Source organism: Motacilla alba, chromosome 7 (genome assembly GCF_015832195.1).
Source record: "Motacilla alba alba isolate MOTALB_02 chromosome 7, Motacilla_alba_V1.0_pri, whole genome shotgun sequence".
In the NCBI taxonomy this organism is placed as follows: Eukaryota; Metazoa; Chordata; class Aves; order Passeriformes; family Motacillidae; genus Motacilla; species Motacilla alba.
The window spans coordinates 22,640,498-22,654,282 of NC_052022.1; the positions used below are offsets into that span (position 1 = coordinate 22,640,498).

Genomic DNA, 13,785 nt, shown 5'->3' on the forward strand with positions numbered 1-13,785 from the left:
TTAAAACAATACCAATATCTTAGTGATGTTACCTTTTCCTCAGAGCAATGTTTTAAGATTAAGCAGTCTTGCATAATGCTTTTTTTGAAAGATCTGAAATTTCATTCAAACTGCTATTAATTATTGTTGTAGTAGCAATAAGGTACATTTGTTAAGCTATCCTCAAAACTCCTGGCTTTTTTCTCACCAAGATTATTTTTAATATGATAATGTTTAAAATCTCCAGCTATATAATAGACCACAGTGCTACATTGTTGAATATTGTTAGAGAAGTTTAAATAATCACAGTTTAAAAAAATATAGTGGGCTTCTATACATGTGACAGTGGGAGCAAGAAAAGGTTTCACAAAGATGTACACATACGTCAAGAGCCACAGACTGTTTTGCCCAGGATTTCTTCACTTGGTCATACATAATTGTGTTGTTGATACCCAGGCCGCAAAAAATAACAAAAGCCTAAAATTTAAAAAGAGAAAAAAGAGAGTCAATTATGAATCAGTTATAATACAAGCACAAAGATTAACACTGGTTTAATCATTAAAAGAAATTGCATGAAAATATTAGGAATAATCATGTTTAAACAGGTTATTTTAAGAATGCAGGTGAGTCACTGGCCTCCAGATGAGAGACTAGATGCCAGAGACTTGTTTTAATTAGGATGCCACCTTCTAAGTGAGGATTTCTGAGAATTAATGTCAAAACACAAATATAGACAAGATATCCTTTGCCCATCCCTGGAGTGGACTGAAGCAGATTACTGAGAAATACCAAATGCTACTGAAATGTATGTTAATGCTGAACTGAATGCCTCTTACTTCAAACAGTCGCTGGTCAGCATCGTCAAAGGATTTCCCATCAAGCCTGTTCAACACTTGAGCAACCCCTTTAGAAAGAGTTAACATGAATTATAATCTTCATTCATTAATGCAGAATGCAGAATGTTTTATTCATTGCTAGAATGTAAACCACATATTTCAAACTGAAAAGCAAAATGCAAATATTTATTCTGAAAATAAGTAGACACAGATGTGCAATAATCTGATTGTTCTGATACTAGTACTTTCAGCTGTTATGCTTTACTCTCTAAGTATAATACTGCAAATCTAAAAATTACTCACAGTGGTTTTCACAAAAGGTTAAAGATCTATTTGAGAAAGATCTTGATCACTTTGCAAACAGCAATCACATAAGTTGTCCTAAAAATTTGGAGTTATGAATACAATTTACTGAATCAGTACCTTCATTCCTAAAATCTTAGTTTAGCATCACCTGGGTATATAACCCCTTTTTTGCTCATGACTGGTGCATTAATTTACTGAGCCAATGAAAAAATGCATTTTGCAAACTAATGCTGATTTCTACAACAAACATTTCTATTTCATTTAGCTACAATAAGCTACAGTAGAAAAATACTGTAAGAGTAATCCACTGCCAAGACTTCAAATTATTTCTCATTCTTGAAGATAAAGCATAGTTCACAACAAACAAGACATATTTTTAAAAGACTCAACTCCCACATTACCTCTGCTAAAGAAGCTCAAAGACCCTGCATGACACCAAGTGCCTTCAGCAATGCACTTCTGATCTCAGCTCTCCCTGGCAGCCACAAGGCACAGGGATCTACTCTTGCCCTGCCAGTATAGATTGCTATTGCATTGACGTCAGTTCTTCTGAGGAGCATTAGCAGAGGAATCTGGCACTGTTATTTAGAAGCACTCCCTTCTGTGCCAAGAGCAGGTAATAACACAGGGCCAACTGCTGGTGTAGCATAGCTGCAAAGAATCCTATCAAGGATCCTCTGAAACTCTGTCACATCCTGATCCAGCAACCACCACTGCAACAGGCAGCTCCGACCACTGCCAAGCCCCTCCAGCAAATCTTCCCTGACTGCACCCAGAGTTTGTCACTAGAGGGAAATGAACACTTAGCTTGACTGCAGACAGTGGCCCATCTACTAAAGAAGGAGACCCAAGGAAATCATCAATGCATATAAAACATTTTTTTACTAATATGGTTAGAATTACTGTTTTCATCTTATTAAAGTTCAGTACAATATATAACTTAACAACAACACAGCTGGAAAGCTGAAAAATTCCATACAGTATCCAAGTCAAAACATCCCTTCTTGGATACTTAGCATGTATTCTAGGTACTGTAACTTCATAACAATATTCAGCTGGTAAAAAGAAGATAAAGGAACACAGGATTAAAGAGATAAAATTAAATTTACATTAGCACAAAAATTATGCAGCCATGAGGGAAGACTTACCAATTATTTGGTGGGTGCTGTTCCATATAGGAACACACAGAACAGATCTTATGTGAAAGCCAGAAATTTGGTCAGCCTAAAATGTAGAAATGAGAGCTTCCATTAGTGGTGCTGTTTTCATTTTTTTAAAATCATAGTAATAGAAATGTCAAAGTGTAAGTTTACATTATAAATGCCCTTTCACACGAATCAGCTCTCAGAAAAAAAATCTGCTGAACCTTCATCCACAGTAACCAAAAGTCATAAGGACTATTCTAAAAATTGCCAAAGGATATACGAACATTGGCATCTTTGCCACATTAAGCTTACACTATTTGACTCTTATTTGGCACTAAAGACAAAGTATAATTGAAGCAATGTCCAGACAAATTTTGGATTACTTACACTGGTGGATTAGTAGAGATAACTTTCATTGAACAAGTTTGCCTTAGAAGTACCCTTCCCAATTGCCAAACTGAAACTGGACTTAGCAAGGCAGCTGTAGAAGGAGGCTTAGGGAAATACACATTTTCAGAAGAAAGGTGAGAGTAAGTAGGGAATTGTGCAGAAGTACAAGTTAGTAAGAAATCTAAGGATGGAGCCAAACCCTAGATTTGAGATAATTGGTCCTTTTGTTCCAATGACAATTCACTGCCTCATTTATTGTTTTCTAGCTAATACAGTATACAACTTCACAAATTATTTTGAATTTCACTGATTCTCTCTTTTCTACAATTAATAAGCTTTATTCTTTAGTGTCACTGCTGCAAAATCTAGTGAATAGAAAACAGTTTTTCAAAAGAGATTGGAGAGTGGCATGAGTCTACTCACAGAAGAACAGGAGATGTTCTCTTACTAAAACTGCCACTGCTACAGGCAATCTTTAATAGAAGAAAACAAAAGACCAGCAATAATTCATTCATGGGAAGAAGGATAGGATCACTGTGATGTCCTAGCTAGCAAAATATATAATTCAGGTTTTAATTAGATTACTACCTATTTGTACATACTCAGAACTCATCACTGAAACTGGTGTGGAGTGCCACCTTAAATCCATGGGAACAGGGCAATAGTTGATTAAAATTTATGTCTTAAAATGAACTGCAAAATACTTATGCATTAAATTCTTGATAAATGAGTTGAAAATTGAGCATCAACATTTGCATGTGAGAAGTAGTGTTCTGAGAAAAAATTAAGAGATGATTTTCAACAGAAGCAGAGAACAGAATTTCTGTTCATAACTACAAATGTATGTTTGATTCTATCTAAGTAATAAGGGATACTATGTTCCTCTTACTACTCTTGTCTGTAGAAATAATTGAGTAGAAAAACTGAATTTAAGAATTAAATTTTCATAGGAACCCATCAAAAGAAAATTATTATTGCCCTTTGTATAATTTTCTTTATATGTATTGGCTAGTGCCTCCAACTTGGAAAGAACTGTGAAACAAATAAGAGATAGCTGAATTATTCAGGAGATGATATAATACAAGTACAGTTGCAAACATCAAGGACTAGCTTGCTTTAAGTTAGCATATCTAAACACCCCAGGCATTAATTGTACTTGTTGCAATTCTGAACAGATTAACATCAATGCAGTTTTCTTTTATACTTCTACAGCAGGCCCCTTTTATTTTTTCGTGTTTCAAAAAATTCTGCTGGTTTGAGAGATAATCCCTTTAATGACATATGGAATAAAATTGGAACCAAGCAAACTCTCAACATGAAACACTTCCAAGAACACTTACTGTAGTTATATATTTTAGGAAGCTTTCTGACCAAGGCTGTGATTAATGTGTTGTCCAACTGCTGGCCAAGTCCTCCACAGTAATGCTGGATTAGAATTCAGTGAAGATTTTGTCCTTCCATACACCTCTAACATTTATTTAGATGTTAAGTATACTTACATTTTTATCTGTAGTTACACCTTTCTAATAGGAAATGAATACCTTAAGATACACAAACAACATTTATTGGGAATGAATGTATCTTGAAGAAGTACCCAGTCCAGTGTGTATTTGAGCAAATTAAACTGTTGGTTGGCTAAGCTGGACCACAAATTACATTTGTCTGTCTGGATATGCTCACATTCTGTCTGTGCACAGCCCTAGTCACCCCAACAGCTAACAACACTGGTGCTGCAAACACTGAACACCAACAAATTTTCAGCAATAAAAATCAGTTTGCATAAATATCAAGGCAATTGGTAGGAGAATCACTTATAAATAGGAAAAAAACCGGTTCATGGACAAAGTAAGTGCTTAAAGTCATACACTAATTCAGTTATCTGTGTTTGCAGTATAAAACCATAGAAGACCAGGACAACTTACTGAATAGAAAAAAATAATTCAAAAAAATATTCACACATCTCACAGCCACTTTGATATAAAACCAAAATTTTTATATTAGTCATGATGCTCAAAAGTAATATATAATTAATTACATTTGTAAAAATCTCTCACCTCAGCATCAAAGCGGGGATCCTGATAGGCATCGCTGATGTTCACTGGGAGCCCTGTGGAAGCGACGAGTTCAGCAATGCTATTGTTTATTAGCCAGTCAGAATAAGATGATTTCTCCACGCTGTCTTTGAAACTATCAAAATGCAGGGCAAGGGAAGAAAAGAATACAGTCAATGTTAATTCCAAGTCCAGCATGTCTTACACACACATTAATAGGAACAGCAGAAGCATTGACAATTATTAATATTTACCAAAAATTAACTATAGAACAATAATTTGGTATTATTAAAAATGGTACCTCAAAAATTCTCTCCTTTACATTACTCTCTATATTGAAAACAGCGTTGGTGTCTCAAGTAAATAAAATATTTGATAGATTTTACCTATGAATCAACAGTGGATTGTGTTCTAAGTTTCTGTAGGATACAGGAATGCTCATGAAAAGCAACCAGTTCTAAAAAATATCTTCTGTAGAGTTACCTGAAAATAGACACTTTTAAGGATTTTTAAATTAATCTAATAATCTGTGATATTTTCAATTTTTATTTTCAGTAACTTTCCTGTCAAAATGACTTTTTAAAAATTTTGGCATCTGAAATGCCATATCTGAATGGCTGAAGAAGGGATCATTAAATAACTCTTAAATCAGTACTGCAAGTATATTACAGCAGGTAATATAGCAGGTAGATCCAAGTAGCCACATGAGACATGAAGGTTTCCTTTTTTTTTACCTGGTTGAGCTTCTGCCACAATTACTGAGAGGCTAGAGAGCTATCACTAAATGAGCATAAGACACTAAAATGATGGCCTCGACTCGCCGCACTCCACTGCAGCTTCTCAGAAACCTCAGTGTTTAGCAGACCTTAAATTCCTCACGTCATACCTCACCTAATCAGCAGGAAAGAGCTCTTTGGCTTATTTCAGGCAGGTTCTTGACTTTGGCAATGTCTGGCTACTCATGACTGAATATTAAAACAATGCCTGTTGACTTAGTTTTGAGAAGAAAACAGGTAAATTTTTAACACCTGAGAAACATTACTTAGAAATAAGTTACTAAGAAGCTATGGAGAAGACTACAATAGTTTGAGACTTTGAAGCATTCCTCATGAATGAAAGCAGGCTGAACAGTGAAATCCTTGAAAGACTCAATCAAAGTGAAAGGATTGATTTTTGTTGACTGCATTGATTTTCTGGAGGCTAATTCAATTCTATCATTTATCTAAAAAAACCTTAATATTCTTAAAAGACTATAAATAAAAAAATAATGATTTACATAAATCTAAAGGATTCCACTTTCATTTGGGATAAGAATTTTGAGTGACTGTAATTAATGTTATGTGTATACTTTGACAGAGACCTTTACATAAATATAACAGGGTTTGAGCTAAGTAAAAAAATCAGATTTATAAAAAAATGTTTAAATTTAATTTATTTCAAATACTCTAGAAGAAAAAAATCTTTAAGGATAAGGATCTAATTTCAAATGCATAGTTCCCAGTTCATAATTTATCTGAATGATATTATCATATAAGACACATACATCAGGACTGCATTATCGGTGTCAAACATTTTAAGCAGCAAATTAATTCAAGTAAAAGAAACAAGATAACAGTCATAAATAAGTTTTAAAAGTGGGTTCTATAATGTTCTCTCCATTCCTAACAAGCACTCTACACCCATACTCCAGAAGACAGGCACATCATCCCAGGGACAGTAAAACAGTTGAGGGATTTCAGCACTTCCTCTGTACCAGCCCAAGTGGGAAGGAGCACAGATATTTTTGCCCACACAATTGATACTCTGGCCCAAGCAGGAGACTTGTCCACTACCACTGGTACCCAGGTTAGAGAGCTGTCATCTCAGCTACCTGCTAAAATGGAATTTCATCTGCCAAAACTGCTGCTTCTGTGCAGGAAAGGTCCACAGCACATTCCATCAGGCTCATCTTCATCGAGATCATACCAGAACTGAGCCCCCAAAGATTCTAATATTTGTGTAGTATTTTTTCAAAGGGAGAGAAAATTTAGGGGACTTGCCAAACTTGTACTTCAAGAAGAAAATTGCTGGGAAAAACAAGAGCATCAGTGTGCCACTATGGATAATAAACAAATTTAATCATGGTGTGTGATGAAAACTTGGAAACTGAACAGATAAAGGCAAGTGTGGCCTTGCAAGGTATTTCTTTACAAACAACAGCAAAGAAAATAAGTATGAGTATTTATTATGATATTTAGGTATTTAACAGGTGAGCTGCTATCACCCAGATTTATGCAGGGCAAAAGAAAAGCCAACTCATAAAATTGTGTGAGAAAGTGTATTAGGGCATGAAATATCGTCTTAGGACCTTCTTTCTCATTTAGATAAAACATAATGAGAACTGTTCTCAGCCTAAAATGTCTTTGGATTTCAACTAAAATTTCAAAGAAATGATGTTTTTCTAAACTGCTGTAATGGTGAAGAAACTCGTCTTGCCATTTTTTCCCCCACATGAAAAGTCTCATGACTTTACATCAGTTACAGCTGCAGAATGTAGAGTGAAAAGGGCAAAACTCACTAGAAAAATGCTCAAATGTCAAGGGCTTGCGGCATTGTTCTGTATCCTAAATAACCTTTATTTTTTCGCAATAGTGCCAATAATTCAAGCTGTGCCTGTGCTAGATCCAAATGTGACATCATATCTGCTAGTCTAACCTTGGTCTTTGTAAAAGCAACTTCACTCTCTACAGGAAAAAAATCATTAAAGAAAAAGCGATACATCTTTATGTTAAAATGCACAGAAATATACCTTAATGAATCTTATAAAGACTAGCTGCTAGGTTGTGTGTTTATTGTGTGTTTGTCTTGGACTTAAGTTAAAATAATCTTGACTACAAGCAGAGCCGGCTACTACAAACTGCTTTGTGGCAACATGCTAATATAACTATGGTAACAAGAAATGAGCCAGCTTGGTTATCTTGTAACCACTCTTCATTGTTTTGACTAATCTGGCTACATATCAAGTTCGAGAAAAACAGGAATAACAACCACATTCCTTGATTCACGCTCCTGTCCCTGCAAAAAAGTAATATATTTTCACCCCCTGGGAAAGACCAACTGCTACTCTTAAACTCTTTGTCAAAAGAAACTTGTGATTCCCAGATGAATCAACAGATTATTTATTCATATTTAAATCTTTCTATTTTTTACTGCTTGTTTTCCATTTGCTTCACCATCCCCATACCAGGACATGGAAAGGAGATAGGTTCTACCCATAGTTCTATGTGACCCTGGACTCTGATGTGAGCTTGCACATCTTAGAAATTTTCTAACCCTACCCATTTTTCTAATGCTCTAAAATCAATCCATGAAAAGGTTTATCACCATGACAGCCATTTGATATGGAAAATTCTCCTTCAGAATCAGTATGAATTAATCTGCATAAAACCTGTGTGATAAACACTGAGCCCTGAAAGATGGAAGAAATGTTCAACAGCCCTGAATAGCCCTGAATCCCCATCCCCTCATGTGGTATATAGGACATTTAATGTGAACTGCTACCAGTGGTGTAACCTTGCAGGGACTGATGTAACAACCTCACATGAACAAAAATCTTTCTTTTGCTACTTAAAATTGGCCCTTTATAAGTGTTTACAGATCCTACTAAGCAAAACATATACTTCCATTTTGACTGGGCTTCCAAACAAGATTTAGTCATAGGAACACAGTTTCTAGGAAATACATATGCTCTGTGGTTTCAAGGCTTTCCAATTTGACAACAGCAAAAATAAAAATTTTCTGGAAACCTCTCAACACAACTGTACAGAGGAATTTTGTAAGAGATCAACAATCTAAAATAATTTTGTAATTTTTACTTCTATATTAATCACACAAAACAACAACAACTTCATGTCATCAATGAGTTCAACCATAAAAAATCAGTTTTCCCCTGGTTTCTTACCTGAGACAATGATAGAACATTAGTGCATATATACACACACAAACATACATATATGAAAAATATAGGCACACGTATTTATTCAAGCAAGCCCCCATTTGAAGCAAGCAGGTGTCTTCTCTGAGTAAAAAACATAGGCTCACTCTCTTCAATCAAATCTACACAAAGCTCCATAAGAAAATAAAATCTTGACCAAGCAAAACTTAAAACTATGTGAAAAATGTAGTCACCCATAACCACAGAAGACATGAGCACTAACCTGTTGTCAGTATCAGCACTGCATTTTGGAGATAACAATTCGAAAGACTTTGTGAATTTCACCACCTGTTACAAAACAAGTAACTTAAGATTGCTGTTAAGACAAATAAACATCTAAGAAAACAGCATCATAAGGTTCTTCTACTTAAACTGTATTTTTACCCAATAGTCTTAGGATAAAAGTACAAATATATATTCTCTCAATGGAGAATTCATGTTTAAAATACATGCTCTGCACAGTTCCCTAAAAATCAATATCAAAATCAAATGCTTTCTTTAGATTCCTTCAGAAAACTATTTTCCACAAGCGTATATGCTTCCCTTTAAAGGCTTTTGGGACATGTATTATGGAGCTTTGTTCAAACTTCACTTTTTTAATATAGGAAAATAAACAGAAAAGCAGCTTTGCATTACTAACTGCAACCAATCACACTTGAACATATGTGTCAGGAGCACATAAGTGAAACGTCTTAGGAGTGGCAAAAAGTGACACAGAACAGAGGCCTTGTTTTTGGATATGTTCCCATCTTCACTTTGGTTCTGAATCATAAAAGTCCCCTGCACAATGTACAAATGACAGTATCTTACACATGGCTAGACACTGAGTTACTTTAAGGAGATCTATTTTGATATATATGTTAACCCTCCAAAATAGGAGAAAGTCAGGAAAATAACTGTTTTGCCACTTTTAAATATTATCAAGTGGGTGGTAAGATGCTATTCTCCTACTCCAAATTAAGCTGAGATTTATGACCATCTAGAAACAGTTTAAGCTTTTTGTCCATATTTCACAATTTTGTCTAGAGGAATAAGAACTCATTGCTTGTGGTTTGGGAAAAGCCCCTCCAAGCTCAAAGGCAGAAATAGTACCAAGAGCAGAAAAATGATCTGCCACCTACAACCTCCTAACACAATGGACATTTCTGTGAAAAATAAAAATCATATTATACTTATAAACACAGTGACATTTCATAAGAATGTAGTAGAACTATATATTGCAATTATAAAACTGGGGAGGGGGATGGCTAGGGGAATCTAGAGAGAGAAAATTAACTAGAAACATAAAAATTCTATAGCAGAGAACATAAGTGAAATAAAAACCTTGATCTTGCTTTTAGGAAAGCTAGTATAATTTAGGGTATACTCCATTGAAAGTTCTTAATTTTTATTAACTGAAATGATATGTGAATCATACCTTTCCTCCAAGGAAAAGAATGGGGATTTTTTCTGTCATACAAACAGATTTATGATTCTGTCTCTGACTTGTCAGAGCCCAGCAACAAATAATTAACTGCAGAATCAGTGAATACAAAAATAATAATTGGGTAGGGGAAAACAAGATATTACAAACAATGTTTTATCCTTCTACTACTTCTCAAATCAGTAGAAAGGAGGGTAGCTTATATTGAATTGCCTGAAAACACTGAAGGGAGCCACCAATATAAAGGCAGCCACTTAATTTATTACTAATAACAATACTCATAAAAACTTCAAACATTTCTAAGAGGCTCTCATACCCTTGGAACAGCAGTACTGCAAAGTCCCAGTGAAAGCCCTGTCAAAACTGTCAAATACTTTCATACAGTTTACATCCATCTGTTCAACCGAGCTCTGCAATGAAATAATTATTCATGGGTCAAGTAGACAGAGTAATTGCAAAAAATCAAAAATACTTCAATTATTCTGAAAGTTGGATTTCCATTTCACCTGCCCAATGTAAAAGCTTACTGCTATCATAGTAAGCTGTGATATAAGCCTGCTGGAATAGAGACACAACAGGGGTGTTGATAAAGTTTCAGTATGTACCTAAGTTACATTTAGGAACAACACACTGAAAAATACCTGCTGTTCTGTACTTACACATGACATGCAAGTCTACTTACTGGTGATTCAATATCTTCCAGAAGTAATACTGAGCACCGTTCACACTTCAGGAGAGTCTGGGCCCGATGCATAATTTTCTTGACAATTTTCTCTAAGTCAGTCTGTTCCTCAAAGAGGTCATTCACTACTTCCAGTAAAGCCTGTATACAAGGACAGAAAACTCTTGTATTGGTTGTAGAATTAATAAATACATGGAGCATTGCAAAGGAGGCATCATATCTGGGATGGATTTTATATGAGTGATCCACTGAAATCTTCATTCGAAGAAAGTTCTTAATGACTATGGCAACAAAATTGAAACGAATTTTTAGTATTTTGTGAAGAAAGAGCAGGTTCAACACTACCAGAGGTATTTCTCCTGAAGTTTTGGACCTGTGATCCAAGCTAACAAAAATATAATTCCCTGTCATTGCTGAAAGGATGATAAAAAAGAAGCCAACTATTATTAAAAACCCCTCAAAATTACCATTTTGTTTCTTCAAAAAATAAAAGACGTCTCTGACAAGGGAATGACAGGGGAGCTGAGCATTATTTTCACTTCAGAGCCTCCTGTCCCAATGCATGCACGGCACCAGCAATCATGAGTGTGTATTCTACGGAGGCATGCTGTCAAAACCCTTCACATACAGGGGTTTATTTTCCTGCTTAATTTTATAAAGATATATCCACATTATTTGCACATGAACTAAATATTAAAAATTCAGAATGGCAAAGGCTTGAGATGAGTAGATTTTTATGAGAGCTTGAATCTCTGCCTAAGTAACACTTTCTCCTGCACCGTCTGTGCCACAAATGCAATTGTTTCAGCACCACAAAATGTGGAACTCACACCAGGAAACCACAGCCACCACTGCAAGTGGATTTTCCTCCCACACTCTCTGCTTGCTGCCTCGATCAAGACAGGGATCTTTTGAAAATACAGTTTTTGAAATAAAACTGTCTGCTTAGCAAACACATATGCATAGCTGGAACATGCAGGGAAAAAAGACAAAAGATTGACACTATACATTTTGCACTTACCCTGCTTCTGTCATATTCCTTCCTTGAAGCTGCAAATAGCTGGGCATTGGATATGGCAATCCCACAGAAGGGGAGGTACATCTGCATCACCTAGTATGGAAAGGAACTTGCAGTCATTAAAAACAACTGCAATTGTTTATAGCAATTTCTTTACTTTCTTCAAGTAAAGAGACGTAAACTTAGGGCACACATCACAGGAAGGTCTCAGCTCACTCTTCAGCAGAGCACTAAACACAAAACAAAATTATCACGGGCAAGGCACATCAGATGCATGGAAAGAAATCAAATGTCTAGGAAAGAACAAATACAATTAAGTTCGCAGGTCCCAGAAGTCTGGGTCCTCCATAATTTCTCTGGGAATCTGTGGATTCTCAACTCTATAAAATGTCTTCTGAAGACTACTTTAAATTACTGTAGACATTACAGCTTCCCTAGAAAACTATTCTTTATTTTTCTGGACTGCTTTTTTGTTCTGAGCTCAAGAAGCAAGCTTGAGACACATTCCTGTTGAGGAATTCTACATCTGGAGTACATAGATTTTGGAGAATACCTGCACTGTGTGATCCTACACTATTAGTCAGAAAACTGTCTTGTCTTCTTGTCTTGAACTTGTCTTCTCAAAGAAGGTTAAAAAAAAAGTTAAAAGAACATGCTTGAAAAACTGGGCTTTAATGTATCATCACACATTAAAAAGGATTGAAAAGGAGGGACTGGGAACAGAGTTTGAGGTGCCCAAGATGATTTTAGGTTGGCTGGGTGAAGTTAGTAAACTGGACCAACAGCTGAATACCTGTGGGACTGGCACTTCACAAGGATGACAATGGATCAAAGCCCAAACCCAGCATTTTTAAGCCACACACTGGTAAGAAATCTGTAACATAGTGCCACTCCTCAGTGGTTCCCAGGCTTAAGTCTGAGACTTTTAGTAAATTTTACCGCTGCTGAATAGCCTTAACACGTTCAAAGCCAGTGGGAGTTGAGGCACTCTGGTGTTTAGAGAGCCAAAAGAATGCTGCAGCAGCTAACCTTTCTTCTCTTTGGTCTGTCTGTCTACTGTAAGAAATCCTGTCTGTGACAAATTTTGGCATTAAGAGAGTGACATTTGTGTTTGAAATTCTATTTAATTAGAGAAATACTGCTAACCCAGAGATGTGGGCAATTGAGACCATCTGAGGAAAGAACACAGAAGAACAGAAACAGCAGCAACTGCTGTTATACTTTATCTATCTTGAGCACTCCACTGGTTCCATACCTGCTTAGTCTGTGCTTGGGAAATGATGAGCTTTTGGAAAGGATCCTCAGATCCTCTGAATCTTGTACCTTTACACCTGGCTCTCTGTCACAGTAACTGCAGACTTTAAGGGTGCACACTTACACTGCTCATTTGGAAACACCCTACTTTCATCCTCTTCCCATCACAGCTACCTATGGCTGTAAGGAAAATGATACTTTAGACTCTACAAACAATCATATTTTTGAAGAGGCAGTAATTAAAGTAGCCAACTATCAGACCAGATCTACAGGACAGAGTACACAAAATGAAAAATAAAGTACAAATGTAAAAAACTGATAAGAGAGATGGATTTTTTAATAGAGTTTCTCTGAGAGAATTTTGCTTATTTCAGTTTAGTATTTATTTCCAAATGAAACAAAAAAACCTCCCTATCTATATTTTCTTTTACTAGTACTAAAAACCACGGCCAAGTAAGAGATCAGAGCAGAAAAAGTTAACTTAAGAAAAATCTGGCCTTTAGTGAAATTCTGAATACCTTAATGAGACTGGATACATTTTTACTTAATAGGTAAATACTAGTATTTATTGTCTCCATACTGGAATCTCTATTCCCAAAATTAATGTGGCCCTGTGACAAAGGAAAGCACAAGAGGAGCTTATGAACCTTCAGGCATCACAAAACTAGCTAGCCAAAATTTCTTTTTAGTGAGAAGAAAAGAAAACCTTGCAATATTGAAAACCACTG

At 35.7% G+C, this 13,785-nt stretch overlaps 1 protein-coding gene across 2 annotated transcripts in view; it reads right to left on the bottom strand.

Moving 5' to 3' along the window:
- Positions 1–13,785, bottom strand: part of PDE11A (phosphodiesterase 11A) — a 110,615-nt gene that overhangs the window by 55,443 nt on the left and 41,387 nt on the right. For both annotated transcript variants that reach the window (XM_038142988.1, XM_038142989.1), the window contains exons 3-9: positions 11,807–11,896; positions 10,786–10,926; positions 8,904–8,968; positions 4,711–4,843; positions 2,270–2,345; positions 816–883; positions 364–456 (exon numbers count right to left, since the gene is read on the bottom strand). In XM_038142988.1, coding sequence (XP_037998916.1) covers positions 364–456; positions 816–883; positions 2,270–2,345; positions 4,711–4,843; positions 8,904–8,968; positions 10,786–10,926; positions 11,807–11,896 — 666 coding nt within the window. The remainder of the gene's footprint in view (positions 1–363; positions 457–815; positions 884–2,269; positions 2,346–4,710; positions 4,844–8,903; positions 8,969–10,785; positions 10,927–11,806; positions 11,897–13,785) is intronic.